We start from the raw sequence: 16,013 nt of genomic DNA, 5'->3' as shown, positions 1-16,013 counted from the left end.
CGTTATTCCTGTGAAGAATGCCCGGAGCGGAGCGACGACCAGGAAGATACCGGCAGTACTTGTAAACGGTCGGCTGCGGTTAGATAAAGGAGCTACGGGAAGTTTGTCCAGTAGTGGTCTCTCTCTTGGCCACGTTTACTGCATCTCGTAGTTGGTTTGCATTTGTAGCGGAATCCGTATTTTCACCTAGCAGTGTATGAACTGTGATTATCTACGATCTTGGAATATTATACGAGTACAGCTGAACTTCTAGGTTGGGAAAACGAGTACACGGCATTCCTAGGAATGTGAAATACAAGTTCTTTTGTTACCTAAAATTGCATGTTTAATCTAGGCTGAGTTCAAGTGTATTCCCTCTCCGAGATTGTGGATTTCATACTGACTGTTTTGAGGTATCGTTTTCCAACTCATGTGGTTCATCTTAAATAAGGGAAATTTTTCAGAGCTCGCAGGCGGCGCTTCCGATTTGGTAGTGGCTGACGTAACTAGGCAGCCGCTGGAGCTTGTGTTTACAAAGTTGTTACCTCCGTCAGTCTCCGGTGTTGGTGTTGTATACCCTAGTTGTAAGAAGTGGTATCTTGACATAAGTTTTAACCTGGTGCTTGTTGTAATAAACTGATTTAGTATTATGGACCACAATGTTGGCCAACGAGTATGATGTGGTTATTAGCTCGAGCTTAGAAGTTATTTTATATCTATGGGATTGCCTTGGGGCTTTAGAATGTAAGAGCGGTGCCTGATGATGTTAATTTAACGAGGTGGATTTTTAATTATTTTATTGATACCCTTATTAAATGGTGAGCCTTGATCTGAGTGAGTTTCGCTCTAAAATATATTCCCGTGTATACGATAATTATTTTACTGAGTGTGGTTTGTAGATTTCTTAATATGTTTTGAAGAGTTTAATTAGAATTGGGACTGTGTTATAATATTGATATCTGAGGTGGAGCTGGTAAGAAACGAACAGCCACAGGGGCAAGTTAGTTGGATAAAAATTGTAACCTTCTGTTTTGGCCGTTGCTAATATTGTTTATATCTCAGGTGACCACAATCATTTTCTTATGTAATTATAACTGTAATCAATTATTCAAAATGACAGTCACGAACGTATTATTTATTTTGCCGCCACCCGGTTTCAACCCTAAAATGGGGTCGTCTTCAGGGCAATTTGCACCATTTGGTCTCTCGCTGGGGTCCTCACCCTGCCTGTGCACTGTTGGTAACTACCAACCGTGCATAGGCGATTGTGACTGTCATTTTGAATAATTGATTATAAGTAAACTAATCGCTGTAATCTCCACACAGCTATGTTGTCTAAAAAAATTGTAACTATGTTGTTAGTATGGAACTTAAGTACTGATAACATGTAGACCTATCCTGTGGACGTGCTCTCTGTGTAAGTAACTACCAGTGCTACTCATTGTTTTGTTGCTTGCCTATCTCTCGGCTTCGCCTTTGATGCCGCCAATCCACAACGAAGCTATACTTAACGGGTTATCATCAGCTCAGCCCCAGCATTCAGGCTGGTTTCCATACTATCCGGGTCTGCCTCCAGAGGGCCTCTCAGTAACCAGCCGAGAGTGCAGAAGATTGTAGCAGTGGTCGATCCAAATATACACCTCTTGCTGCATCCGCCGCAACTACGAAACCAGTAGGAAAATTATACCATTCCGTGGTGCAGAACCACCTAGAACCAGTTCCGTTTTCGACAGCCAGAGACTGATGTGCAATCACCATTTGGATACCACGTCGGATCGGACGCTGCCTTCTCCAACCGGATGGCTGCGCTCCTGCGACCTGTGATCTGAGCCTTGGTGTTCTGTGACGTGGGCAAGTCCTGCTGCTCGTGAGACAGAACTTTGAATACGAACTTTTCACTGGTCAAGAGAACGTAGTTTACGCTCTCAAGAATCTATTTTCGTTTTGTTGAAAAACAGATGGTTCGTGACGAACTTCTCCATCACATTACTAAGAAGAATCTCTGGAGAACGTTTATTTTCTTCTGTTGTACTGCATCGGAAAAGCAGACTATTTGCATTTGAACTTTACTTATTCAAATGAACACAGTTTAATTACACCTAATTTTGATCTTGGGGAAGTATTCCGAGTAAGGAATAACTCAGTTACATTTATGTAAAATGTTTTACTCTATTCCTTGGCGTATAAGCTTTGTTTCTCAAAAGATTTTACTAACGAACTATATGTGTTTAATTAATATATGTTTGAATTGTCATTCTGCACTTTAATAACCCAGATCTCGCTTCATTACACGCTATGATAAAGTCCGCACAGGTTATGGCGGCTGGTATGCAGTGATGAATTTTCGCCCAAATTGCTGGACGAGTTTATTCGTTTATTTGGAAAGGGAGGCCTACATTGCTTCCCCTCTTTTAGCCAGTTGGCGATGCGCTCTCCTTACAGAATTGAGACACACGCTCTGCAGTTTTTCCTCAAATGACCTCAAACGATTTCATGGAGACTATTCGGTAAAATAATGTTCATTTTTGCGTTACTTATAGCTTTATACGTCAGCTTCATGATGAAGTGACCATCATTTTTTTAATAGTCATACTTAATGTGCCATTCGCATTTCAGTAAGACACTGAGCAAAATTCTAAAAAGTATGCAGTGAAAATTAGGCGTCGTTATGATTTTGTGTTTTGTGCATATTACATCATATGTTGGTACGTATGAAATGTCTTTAGACTTGCGTGGAGATCTGTATCTTCACGAATCTCGGGAAAACTCATTTTATGCAGCATACTCATTTGTGATGTCGCGTATCAGCGATAAAGCTAGAACAAAATATTCATAACATTTCTCATATCTCGCCAGCGATTCGAGATGCCGAAACGATATTTTGGCAAATGATAAAATGGCTCAAATGGCTCTGAGCACTATGGGACTTAACTTCTGAGGTCATCAGTCCCCTAGAACTTAGAACTACTTAAAGGTAACTAACCTAAGGACATCACACACATCCATGCCCGAGGCGGGATTCGAACCTGCGACCGTAGCGGTCGCGCGGTTCCAGACTGAAGCGCCTAGAACCGCTCGGCCACAGCGGCAGGCGGCAAATGATAGCACGCCATTCGGCTGATATGCAAAACTTCATTGTCTATCGTGTTATTCTGCTACTTCGATACTTTTTCGTTGAAACAATGTAATTTTCAAGGGCCATCGATATCTGGAACAATGTAAGTGAAGACATTACACGTTTCGAAGGTGTGCGTTTTCATACGTTATTTACATCTACATCTACATCTACATCTATACTCCGCGAGCCACCTTACGGTGTGTGGCGGAGGGTACTTGTTGTACCACTATCTGATCCCCCCTTCCCTGTTTCATTCACGAATTGTGCGTGGGAAGAACGACTGCTTGTAAGTCTCCGTATTTGCTCTAATTTCTCGGATCTTTTCGTTGTGATCATTACGCGAGATATATGTGGGCGGTAGTAATATGTTGCCCATCTCTTCCCGGAATGTGCTCTCTCGTAATTTCGATAATAAACCTCTCCGTATTGCGTAACGCCTTTCTTGAAGTGTCCGCCACTGGAGCTTGTTCAGCATCTCCGTAACGCTCTCGCGCTGACTAAATGTCCCCATGACGAATCGCGCTGCTTTTCGCTGGATCATGTCTATCTCTTCTATTAATCCAACCTGGTAAGGGTCCCATACTAATGAGCAATACTCAAGAATCGGACGAACAAGCGTTTTGTAAGCTACTTCTTTCGTCGATGAGTCACATTTTCTTAGAATTCTTCCTATGAATCTCAACCTGGCGCCTGCTTTTCCCACTATTTGTTTTATGTGATCATTCCACTTCAGATCGCTCCGGATAGTAACTCCTAAGTATTTTACGGTCGTTACCGCTTCCAATGATTTACCACCTATGGCATAATCGTACTGGAATGGATTTCTGCCCCTATGTATGCGCATTATATTACATTTATCTACGTTTAGGGAAAGCTGCCAGCTGTCGCACCATGCATTAATCCTCTGCAGGTCCTCCTGGAGTACGTACGAGTCTTCTGATGTTGCTACTTTCTTGTAGACAACCGTGTCATCTGCAAATAGCCTCACGGAACTACCGATGTTGTCAACTAAGTCATTTATGTATATTGTAAACAATAAAGGTCCTATCACGCTTCCCTGCGGTACTCCCGAAATTACCTCTACATCTGCAGATTTTGAACCGTTAAGAATGACATGTTGTGTTCTTTCTTCTAGGAAATCCTGAATCCAATCACAAACCTGGTCCGATATTCCGTAAGCTCGTATTTTTTTCACTAAACGTAAGTGCGGAACCGTATCAAATGCCTTCCTGAAGTCCAGGAATACGGCATCAATCTGCTCGCCAGTGTCTACGGCACTGTGAATTTCTTGGGCAAATAGGGCGAGCTGAGTTTCACATGATCTCTGTTTGCGGAATCCATGTTGGTTATGATGAAGGAGATTTGTATTATCTAAGAACGTCATAATACGAGAACACAAAACATGTTCCATTATTCTACAACAGATTGACGTAAGCGAAATAGGCCTATAATTATTCGCATCTGATTTATGACCCTTCTTGAAAATGGGAACGACCTGCGCTTTCTTCCAGTCGCTAGGTACTTTACGTTCTTCCAGCGATCTACGATAAATTGCTGATAGAAAGGGGGCAAGTTCTTTAGCATAATCACTGTAGAATCTTAAGGGTATCTCGTCTGGTCCGGATGCTTTTCCGCTACTAAGTGATAGCAGTTGTTTTTCAATTCCGATATCGTTTATTTCAATATTTTCCATTTTGGCGTCCGTGCGACGGCTGAAGTCAGGGACCGTGTTACGATTTTCCGCAGTGAAACAGTTTCGGAACACTGAATTCAGTATTTCTGCCTTTCTTCGGTCGTCCTCTGTTTCGGTGCCACCGTGGTCAACGAGTGACTGAATAGGGGATTTAGATCCGCTTACCGATTTTACATATGACCAAAACTTTTTAGGGTTCTTGTTTAGATTGTTTGCCAATGTTTTATGTTCGAATTCGTTGAATGCTTCTCTCATTGCTCTCTTTACGCTCTTTTTCGCTTAGTTCAGCTTTTCCTTATCAGCTATGATTCGACTACTCTTAAACCTATGATGAAGCTTTCTTTGTTTCCGTAGTACCTTTCGTACATGATTGTTATACCACGGTGGATCTTTCCCCTCGCTTTGGACCTTAGTCGGTACGAACTTATCTAAGGCGTACTGGACGATGTTTCTGAATTTTTTCCATTTTTGTTCCACATCCTCTTCCTCAGAAATGAACGTTTGATGGTGGTCACTCAGATATTCTGCGATTTGTGCCCTATCACTCTTGTTAAGCAAATATATTTTCCTTCCTTTCTTGGCATTTCTTATTACACTTGTAGTCATTGATGCAACCACTGACTTATGATCACTGATACCCTCTTCTACATTCACGGAGTCGAAAAGTTCCGGTCTATTTGTTGCTATGAGGTCTAAAACGTTAGCTTCACGAGTTGGTTCTCTAACTATCTGCTCGAAGTAATTCTCGGACAAGGCAGTCAGGATAATGTCACAAGAGTCTCTGTCCCTGGCTCCAGTTCTGATTGTGTGACTATCCCATTCTATACCTGGTAGATTGAAGTCTCCCCCTATTACAATAGTATGATCACGAAACTTCTTCACGACGTTCTGCAGGTTCTCTCTGAGGCGCTCAACTACTACGGTTGCTGATGCAGGTGGTCTATAGAAGCATCCGACTATCATATCTGACCCACCTTTGATACTTAACTTAACCCAGATTATTTCACATTCGCATTCGCTAATAACTTCACTGGATATTATTGAATTCTTTACTGCTATAAATACTCCTCCACCATTGGCGTTTATCCTATCCTTGCGGTATATATTCCATTCTGTGTCTAGGATTTCGTTACTGTTCACTTCCGGTTTTAACCAACTTTCCGTTCCTAATACTATATGCGCACTATTTCCTTCAATAAGAGATACTAATTCAGGAACCTTGCCCTGGATACTCCTGCAGTTTACCAATATTACGTTAACTTTTCCTGTTTTTGGTCTCTGAGGACGGACGTTCTTTACCTTACTTGTCCTCAGTTCCTCACTTGATAAGCCACTGTTTCAGGATTCTGGTGCAATTGTATCTGCACAACATCTAAGTGAGGTGACATCGTGTAAACTCCGCTTGTTTTGGCGAAAGAAGCAAATTTTAACACAGCAACAAGAGAAATGTAGGTTTTTACTCAAAATTTGCCACTTCTCTGAAAATTATAAATGGTTAACAAGTCAGACGAAAACAAATCGCTACTTTTGTTGAATTTTATTGGAATTCTTTCATATACTAACCAAAGCATAGGTGTCGATAGATCTTTTTGGATGGTCACCATACAACCGTACGTGTTGAGGGACTTCCTCTTAATATTCGCAAAAAATATGAGCGTAGTCTTCAGTTTACAATGGCAATTCGACTCCAGTACTCGCCATTTTCCCTACAGTGCATTGACGGTTCGCCTGCAACCACCACCACACCACCACTACACCCCCCCCCCCCCCCTCCTCACTTTCCCAGCTGACAGTGCATCTAGTGGTCACCTTATCTTGCGTGCACTTTAAAGCCGGATGATGTTCTTTCTGAGGAAAGCGGTCATGGGATGGATATGTATCAATACAGATGCGTTTGTCCCCGGTAGCTGAGTGGTCAGCGCGACAGAATGTCAATCCTAAGGGCCCGGGTTAGATTCCCGGCTGGGTCGGAGATTTTCTCCGCTCAAGGACTGGGTGTTGTGTTGTCCAAATCATCATCATCATTTCATCCCCATCGACTGACAAATCGCCGAAGTGGCTTCAAATCGAAACACTTGCACCCGGCGAACGGTCCACCCGACGGGAGGCCCTAGTCACACGACATTTACATTTTAATACAGCTGTGATGGTTACGTATAAACAGCAATCAGCTGCGGACGACAAAATGATCAAGACTATTTCCCACATTACTGATAGGTAGGTACATCTACATCTATATCTACATCCATATTCCGCAAGCCACCTGACGGTGTGTGGCGGAGGGTGAGTACCTCTATCGGTTCTCCCTTCTATTCCAGTCTCGTATTGTTCGTGGTAAGAAGGATTGTCGGTATGCCTCTGTGTGGGCTCTAATCAATATGATTTTATCGTCATGGTCTCTTCGCGAGATAAACGTAGGAGGGAGCAATAAACTGATTGACTCCTCGATGAAGGTATGTTCTCGAAACTTCAACAAAAGCCCGTACCGAGCTACTGAGCGTCTCTCCTGCAGAGTCTTCCACTGGAGTTTATATATCATCTCCGTAACGTTTTCGCGATTACTAAATGATTCTATAACTTCTCTATCTCTTCTATCAACCCTATCTGGTACGGATCCCACACTGCTGAGCAGTATTCAAGCAGTGGGCGAACAACCTGGACTGCAGCCAATGGTAAATGACTGGCAGCGAAAGCCTTTCGACGTGTACCGACTTCTATCGAGGCCGGTCTAAGGCGCCGATCGGCCAACTTCCAGTTGGCGCGCCGCAGTTTCGTGAGGCCCGCTATAGTACTCACCGGCGGAGGCAGGCAGCGGCCGGAAGAGCGCGTCCTTGTCGACGGCGTCCGGGTCGGCGATGAGCGGCAGGAAGGCGAACTGCGCGTCGGCGCCGCGGCGCCTGCGCACGAACTTGACGGCGGCCCAGACGGCGATGCTGGGGAAGGCGGTCAGCCAGTGGCGGCCGCGCGCCTCCACACGCAGGCCGCCGGCGCAGATCTCCAGCCAGCCGGCGCCGCCCGCCCTGCGGCAAGCACACGCGTTGCAGACGTCACGCGTCACCCAAGTCACGCATCACCTCTCACACCATCGCGGCGCCGCACTGTACTGGACACTGTGACCGTCAACGTTGCTGCTTTTGAGAGGAAGCTAACAAGGGAAATTCTCCACGTCCAACAACTAAAGCCGAAGAAAAGTGATAGAATGCAATTTTCAAAAGCTGCGACATCGTCGCGAAAAAACACAGTGACCCGTTTACGTAATAAGTTTCCTTTAATTTACGTCTATGGTCACAATCTTTTCTGTTTAACAGATTACCGGTTTCGGTCTTCAATGACCATCATCAGATCTGCAGCAAAAATGGGAAACATATAAATACACTCGCAAACTGTATACAGAATAAGAACAATACATAGAGCACATTGAAAAGTATTACTGACAAAATTTATATTTGTGTGCTTTAAATGTGAAATTTACAAAGCAAAAAATAGAGAGCCAGATGAACTGCTTAACTGGCAGAACGATTTTGTGCCCAATGCCTACTTTGCTTTATTTGACAATGTTTTACTCTAATCACTCCTTTTTTTCCCTTTATTGTTATTTTCATACCTGTACAATCAGGTAGGCTGTCAGTGGCACGCTACGCCGCTCTTCAGCCATAAAGTTGACAATGATAGAACACAGAATGGAGATCCAGAATAAACGTAGTGACGGGCAAAAAATAGTGGACACAGAAAGACAAAAAGCACGGAGCCGTTCGCACTCGACGGTAACGACACTGAAAACATGTTGACACGGCGCACAGAACACTGATGAATCCGACGGCACAAGTGAACGTATGAGCGTGTTTAATATTTATGTTATTGCCTAGAATATTGGCACTAGAGCACATGTCAACCACTGTTTTTAACTCTTCTTTTTAACAATATTACTTTTATTACTTTTGTCGTGTTCTTCTTCTTTTTTATTGCTTTTTACTGCTGTAACACTTTTTATACTTTACAAGCTTATTACAGACTTTAACTGTTGTATCCCCCTTTTATTTTCGCTGTTTCAATTAATTATTAAAAACTAGTGTATGCTTACATTAGCGACATCTGGTCAACTTACTACACAAATATCTTGTGGCTACTGTACGGCAGCTTGTTTTAAACAGTAGTTTTACTGACAACATGGCTCGTGCATGTGATGTGATTTATATGTATTTGACGATGCTGGTGCTGATTCCGCATTTAACTGTTGACTACGCCACTATGGCTGCAGTGCATTAGGACTTTGTTTTTATGAGACAGGTATGCCTCTTCGCATTTAAAACGCACAAATGTAAATTTTGTCAGCACTACTTTTCAATATGCTCTATGTGTTGTTCTTAAGCTGTATACAGTTTGCGAGTGTATTTATATTTTTCCCATTTTTGCTGCAGATCTGATGATAGTCATTAAAGGCCGAAACCGGTAATCTGTTAAACAGAAAAGATTGTCACCATAGACGTAAATTAAAGGAATGCAATTTTGTCATATGATGACATGATGGAGACCGTGGCTGTTGTTTGAAGACAAATGTTGATGGTGTTAGGACAACAAACTCACATGTGATACATGCCCAAAATTCTACATTGGACAGACAGGCAGAAGATTTGAAATTAGATACAAAGAATATATTGATGCTTTAAGACTTGGTAACTTGAACAAATCAGCATTTGCAGCCCATATTGCTGAAGAAAACCATTCAGTATGAAACATTGAGGACAACTTAAAAATTTTGCATCTAGCAGAAAAAGGAGCCACTACGAATACATTAGAAGAATTAGAAATACACACACACAAAAACAGCACCCGAGAAAATATCCTTAACGAACAAACAAAGTTAGCTAACACCCCTTTCCTGAAAATCCAAAAATTACTTTCTAGCCTCCAAAGCAAATAATATTGTACACCTATCTGCAGATCAAGTAGCAAATTTATATGTTACTATAATTCTCATGATGCTAAATGTAATTAAATAATATACTATTTTACCTATACATATATATATATATATATATATATATATATATTTAAAAAAAGCTTTATAATTGATTTAACAATATCAACTCAAAAATTCAATGTCACTGTACTAGTGAAAAAGGCATTACAGTTGCGTAAATGAATATATGATCCTTTCCAAACATAGGACATCAACGTCAAATGTTACAATATATCATAGCATCTGTGATACTTATATGTTTGTAAGCTCTTTGTATGTATCAAAACATGCGGTGCGTGGTAGAAATCTTCTCAGTGACAAATCTAAAGTGTTCAGCGAGAACAATTTACGTGTGCAACAATAAGAATGCAGTGGGAATGCATTTACATCTGTTGGACGAATGTTATGAAAACAAACACTCCAAACCGACATTTCACGTAAGTCACATGCAACGAAAATCTGTAAAGCAACCATCTGTGTGTGGCGTGTTTATAATTATGTATTATTTATATTTTAGGACAATTAATCTGTAAAAAACACACCACATGTCATAAACAAAGCGTGTAAACCGTTTGAAGATGAATCACAACGATTCGAAAACGGTAACGGTACCCTTTGAATAAAGGAACTGAAAGGAAATTTGTGGCTGGTTGCTGTCCTAACACCATCATAATGATAGAAATTTATTTCTGATATTCAGCTTAATTGTAATACGTATAGATGTAAAAGGTGATTAAAAAAAGAAAGAAGAGATTTCAATTGTGTATTACAGACAAATTATCAAAGATAGAAACATACTACGTATGTTATCGGATAGAGGAAGATTCAAAGTTTGACACACCTGCGCTGTTGTTTGTTTCTAGCCACATGGCGACTACACCACAAGAGACATCATTTTATGTGTTGGAATATGCGGGAAGTCAATCCATTGTTCAAGTGAAATGTGCATTCCGCCGTTGATTCAGTAAGAAGCCGTCTGTGTAGAAGTACATTTATGACTGGCATAAAAAATTCTTTGGGGATGGGAACGAAGTTTTTCGCGACGGCACTTATATATAAAACATTCTCGGTATTCTTGCCGCGTCAGTTCTGGATAAAATCTCGAGCTTTCGACGATTACCTCCATCGTCATCGCCAGGAAAAAAATGTTCAAATGGGTGTGAAATCTTATGGGACTTAACTGCTAAGGTCATCAGTCCCTAAGCTTACACACTACTTAACCCAAATTATCCTAAGGACAAACACACACACCGATGCCCGAGGGAGGATTCGAACCTCCGGCGGGATCAGCCGCACAGTCCATGACTGCAGCGCCCCTGACCGCTCGGTTAATCCCGCGCGGCCATCGTCAGGAGCTGACCGTCTTCACTGCTGTTGTTTTTTCTTTATTGTTATCTTTAAACCTGTTTACAGGCAGGCCAGCAGCAGCATACTACGCCGCTCTTTGGCCATAGAGAAACACAAAAGGGACAAATGAAGACAAGGGAACCTCCTCATCGCACCCCCCTCAGATTTAGTTATAAGTTGGCACAGTAGATAGGCCTTGAAAAACTGAACACAGATCAATCAAGAAAACAGGAAGAAGTTGTGTGGAACTATGAAAAAAATAAGCAAAATATACAAACTGAGTAGTCCATGCGCAAGATAGGCAACATCAAGGATAATGTGAGCTCAGGAGCGCTGTGGTCCCGTGGTTAGCGTGAGCAGCTGCGGAACGACCGGTCCTTGGTTCAAGTCTTCTCTTGAGTGAAAAGTTTAATTTTTTATTTTCAGACAATTATCAAAGTTCAGGCACTCACAAATAATCAACTTCGCTCTCCAAAATTCCAGGACATGTTCAGATTTGCTAGGACGTATGCAGGATTTGACACACGGAAAAATTTGAAAACGTCAAAAACATATGTTTTGACAGAGCACAAGGAAAACTGTGCGACTATGAAAGTGTTGCATTCATTTGTTGCAGTTTATGTGACAAACTCCTATGTTTTCATCACTTTTTTGGGAGTGATTATCACATCCACAAGAAAACCTAAATCGGGCAAGGTAGAAGAATCTTTTTATCCATTCGCCAAGTGTACAAGTTAGGTGGGTCGACAACATATTCCTGTCATGTGACGCACATGCCGTCACCAGTGTCGTATAGAATATATCAGACGTGTTTTCCTGTGGAGGAATCGGTTGACCTATGTCCTTGCGATCAAATGTTTTCGGTTCCCATTGGTGAGGCACGGCCTTTCGTCTACTAATCGCACAGTTTTACGGTGCGGTCGCAAAACACAGGCACTAAACTTATTACGGTGAACAAAGACGTCAATGAACGAACGGACAGATCAAACTTTGCGAAAATAAACTTTTCACTGGAGGGAAAGACTTGAACCAAGGACCTCTCGTTCCCCAGCTGCTCACGCTAACCAGGGGACCACGGCGCCCCTGAGCTCACACTATCCTTGATGTTGCCTATCTTTCGCATGGACTACTCAGTTTGTATATTTTGCTTATTTTTTTCATAATTCCACACAACTTCTTCCTGTTTTCTCGATTGATCTGTGTTCAGTTTTTCAAGGCCTATCCACTATGCCAACTTATAGCTAAATCTGAGAGGGTTGCGATGGGGAGGTTCCCTTGTTAGTCGATCCCTAAACACCCCGTCAATTTTAATCAAGTAGGTGAGGGAAGCTTGTAATATGAGCAACTAGGTGGACACTTATTCATTATGGCTAGCACAGAAAGAAAGTTCGGATTGCAGAAGTTTGGGTAACTGCGTGTAAGAACAACAGAGAGAAGTGTAGCGGCTGACCCGTCGCGGTGGTGCCTGCCCAGGTAGAGGTCGGCCAGCGGCTGCTGCAGGCCGTTGAGCGTGGTGACCTTGTCCCGCAGAGGCACGGCGCCCAGGTACTCCACGGGGAAGCGGCCCGACCCCGCCCCCGCAGGAGGCGGAGGACCCGCCGTGGACGCCGCCGCCGCCGCCGCCGCCGCCCCCGACGCCTCGGCCATGTCGGCGAACATCTTCTCGATGCGCGCCTGCACGCTGTTGCTGATGCGCGGACGCCGGTTGCCGCCTTCCTCACGTCGTTGCCGTCGCCGCTCCTCCTGTGTCACAGCCAGAGGGAATCACTCCGTGTTACAGTACGGCTGGATCATCACAGCCAGCTGCAGAAGTGTAGATCGTCTAGACGCTTTGCCGCTGGCCTATGGATACGCCGCTTTTAATTGAAACATAAACAGACTGAAGAAAGAGGGTGAACTGCAAGTGTATTACGTCAAAAAATAGTGAAAGACCTGAAAAATTATCACACATGTCATATACCGGGTGATCAAAAAGTCAGTATAAATTTGAAAATAAACCACGGAATAACGTAGATAGAGAGGTAAAAATTGACACACATGCTTGGAATTACATGTACATGACAATGTACAATGATGAGCCAAAATCATTATGACCACCTGCTTGATTTTGTGATGGTTCAAAATGGGACGCGATACAGCAGCAATTCTGCGTGCTATGGATTCGACAAGTCCTTGATAATTTTCTGGAGACGTGTCAGATCACATGTATACGAACAGGTCTCGTATACAAGTCTTACGTTTCGTGAGCGCAGAACTGGCGCCCGATAGCGTCCCACATGTGTTCCAGTGGGCTTAGATGAGGCGAATTTGGTGGCCAAGACATCATCGTGACTTCACAATCATGCTCCTCAAACCATTGTAAGAGGTCCATGAGTAAGCGCACTCGAGCAGATGGCTGCCTGCGATATGTAAGCTACAATAGGATCGCAGACCAGAGAGCAGTGTCGGCAGCAGTAATAGTGGTAGCTCGCAGTCGGGCGGTTGAGTCCAGGAGTTCGGACAATGCAGTCTAGTAGTGATTTTTTGAAGCTCGAGCAGTAGAGTTATGGAATTACCAAGGCCGGTCGTGGAGAAAAAAACAAAAAAAGTTCACAAAATGTCCGACACATGGGTCTCGACAGCAAAACTGCTACCGTGGCGGGTGAGAGGTACGCCGATATGTTACAGAATCGCATCATCCCCAGCCTGGCTGATAAACACCTGCTGGAACGTACGATGTGTATGCAGGATGGCGCTCCACCCCATATTGATAGACGCGTGAAATATCTCTTGCACGCGTCGTTTGGTGATGATCGTGTGCTCAGCCGCCACTTTCGTCATGCTTGGCCTCCCAGGTCCCCAGACCTCAGTCAGTGCGATTATTGGCTTTGGGGTTACCTGAAGTCGCAAGTGTATCGTGATCGACCGACATCTCTAGGGATGCTGAAAGACAACATCCGACGCCAATGCCTCACCATAACTCCGGATATGCTTTACAGTGCTGTTCACAACATTATTCCTCGATTACAGCTATTGTTGAGGAATTTTGGTGGACATATTGAGCATTTCCTGTAAAGAACATCATCTTTGCTTTGTCTTACTTTGTTATGCTAATTATTGCTATTCTGATCAGATGAAGCGCCATCTGTAGGATTCTTTTTTGAACTTTTGTATTTCTTTGGTTCTAATAAAACACCATGTCATTCCAAGCATGTGTGTCAACTTGTACCTTTATATCTACATTATTCCGTGATTTATTCAGTTTTCAAATTTATACTGACTTTTTGATCACCCAGTACTTATCACCAATGTACAATGATGAGCCAAAATCACTATGACCATCTGCTTGATTTTGTGATGGTTCAAAATGGGACGCGATACAGCAGCAATTCTGCGTGCTATGGATTCGACAAGGCCTTGATAATTTTCTGGAGACGTGTCAGATCGCATGTACACGCACAGGTCACGTATACAAGTCTTACGTTTCGTGAGTGCAGAACTGGCGCCCGATAGCGTCCGACATGTGTTCCAGTGGGCTTAGATGAGGCGAAGACATCAAGGTGACTTCACTATCATGCTCCTTAAACCACTGTAAGAGGTCCATGACTAAGGAATTTATTGCTAGCGCACTCGAGCAGATGTAACTTCGATGGATTGCTCACGCGCTGCCTGCGATATGTAAGCTACTATAGAATCGCAGACCAGAGAGCAGTGTCGGCTGCAGTAGTAGTGGTAGCTCGCAGTCGCGCGGTTGTGCCCAGGAGTTCGGACAATGCAGTCTAGTAGTGGTTTTTTGCAGCTCGAGAAGAGCAGTACAGTTATGGAATTACCAAGGCCGGTCGTGGAGAACGATGGCGGTGGCAGAGCGATGTAGCATAAGGTAAAAGCAAAATATTATTGTTCTTTATGTTAATTGCTACAGCTGATTTTTGTACTATTGTTATATCAAAGTCCCACGTAAATGTTCTCAAAAAAAATCTTTCAATAATAATCTTTCTTATAAATATAACTTTTTACAGTTATTCATCTGAATTTAAAGTTTTTTACTAATTTCTCCTATCCATAGTCATGCCGATTATCGTAAAGAAAATCAGTTGTTTTTCATACATAACAAAATCTAGTGGCCAGCACTGCACTGGGCTGTGCCAGAAAAATTTCTTATACGGGCAGATATATACGCATTATCCGGCGACATCATTGAAGTAAGAATTTTCAGTTTATTCAGAATGATTTTTCAGGGTCATGACGCAGCACTGTTGACGCCCAGATTTACCAGTTTAGATTCACACTCAGTTAATTATTGGAAGGTTACATTACGAGATTACTGTTGAACGGTTATATATGAGTCACATTTTTATTGAGAGGTTAGTCACCTTTTTATTGCGAGGTTGCGGATTTTATCTGTTGGGAGGTTACACCAGCGTAGCACGATTCTGTCCGTGTTATCCTGCTGGGAGATGCTGTCGCTGTCGGGGAAAATATGAAGCATGAAGGAACGCAAGTGGTCCGCAATAACGCCCAGGTAGTACTGTTATGGTGTCTTCGAGCACTGTCAGAGGCCCCCTGGAAGCCGAAGTGCACGTTACCCACAGTAACCCCCATAGGCCACCTTCCGTGGCTCTGTGTATATTTAAAGCAGTATGCCTCCTGGATGAAGGCGTATCCAGTTACGACTACCAACCTGCTATAACAAGAAACGTGGTTCATCCTACCGGGCGACACGTTTCCAGTGGTCCACAGTCCAGTAGCGATGATCCCGTGCAGGCAGACCCAAACTTCTATATGTCACCATATTTTCTACATCTTATTCTCGCACGGATACTATGAATCTAGTAAAGGGAGAGCCGTATGATTAAAAGTCGCGGCCTTGTTTTTAGGCATGAAATACCATGTTTCAGGGCCTGTGTTGCGATGATGTACTCTGCAGCGTCCTTCAG

The 16,013-nt window shown here is 43.0% G+C and overlaps 1 protein-coding gene across 1 annotated transcript in view; it reads right to left on the bottom strand.

The window, feature by feature from the left end:
* Positions 1-16,013, bottom strand: part of LOC124712385 — a 719,796-nt gene that overhangs the window by 53,979 nt on the left and 649,804 nt on the right. The window contains exons 9-10 of the mRNA XM_047242681.1: positions 12,548-12,840; positions 7,587-7,810 (exon numbers count right to left, since the gene is read on the bottom strand). Coding sequence (XP_047098637.1) covers positions 7,587-7,810; positions 12,548-12,840 — 517 coding nt within the window. The remainder of the gene's footprint in view (positions 1-7,586; positions 7,811-12,547; positions 12,841-16,013) is intronic.

The sequence above is a fragment of the Schistocerca piceifrons genome, chromosome 8 (assembly GCF_021461385.2).
Source record: "Schistocerca piceifrons isolate TAMUIC-IGC-003096 chromosome 8, iqSchPice1.1, whole genome shotgun sequence".
NCBI classification, from domain to species: Eukaryota; Metazoa; Arthropoda; class Insecta; order Orthoptera; family Acrididae; genus Schistocerca; species Schistocerca piceifrons.
Note: the sequence above shows the minus strand (reverse complement) of the source record. Positions and strands in the feature narration are given on the sequence as shown.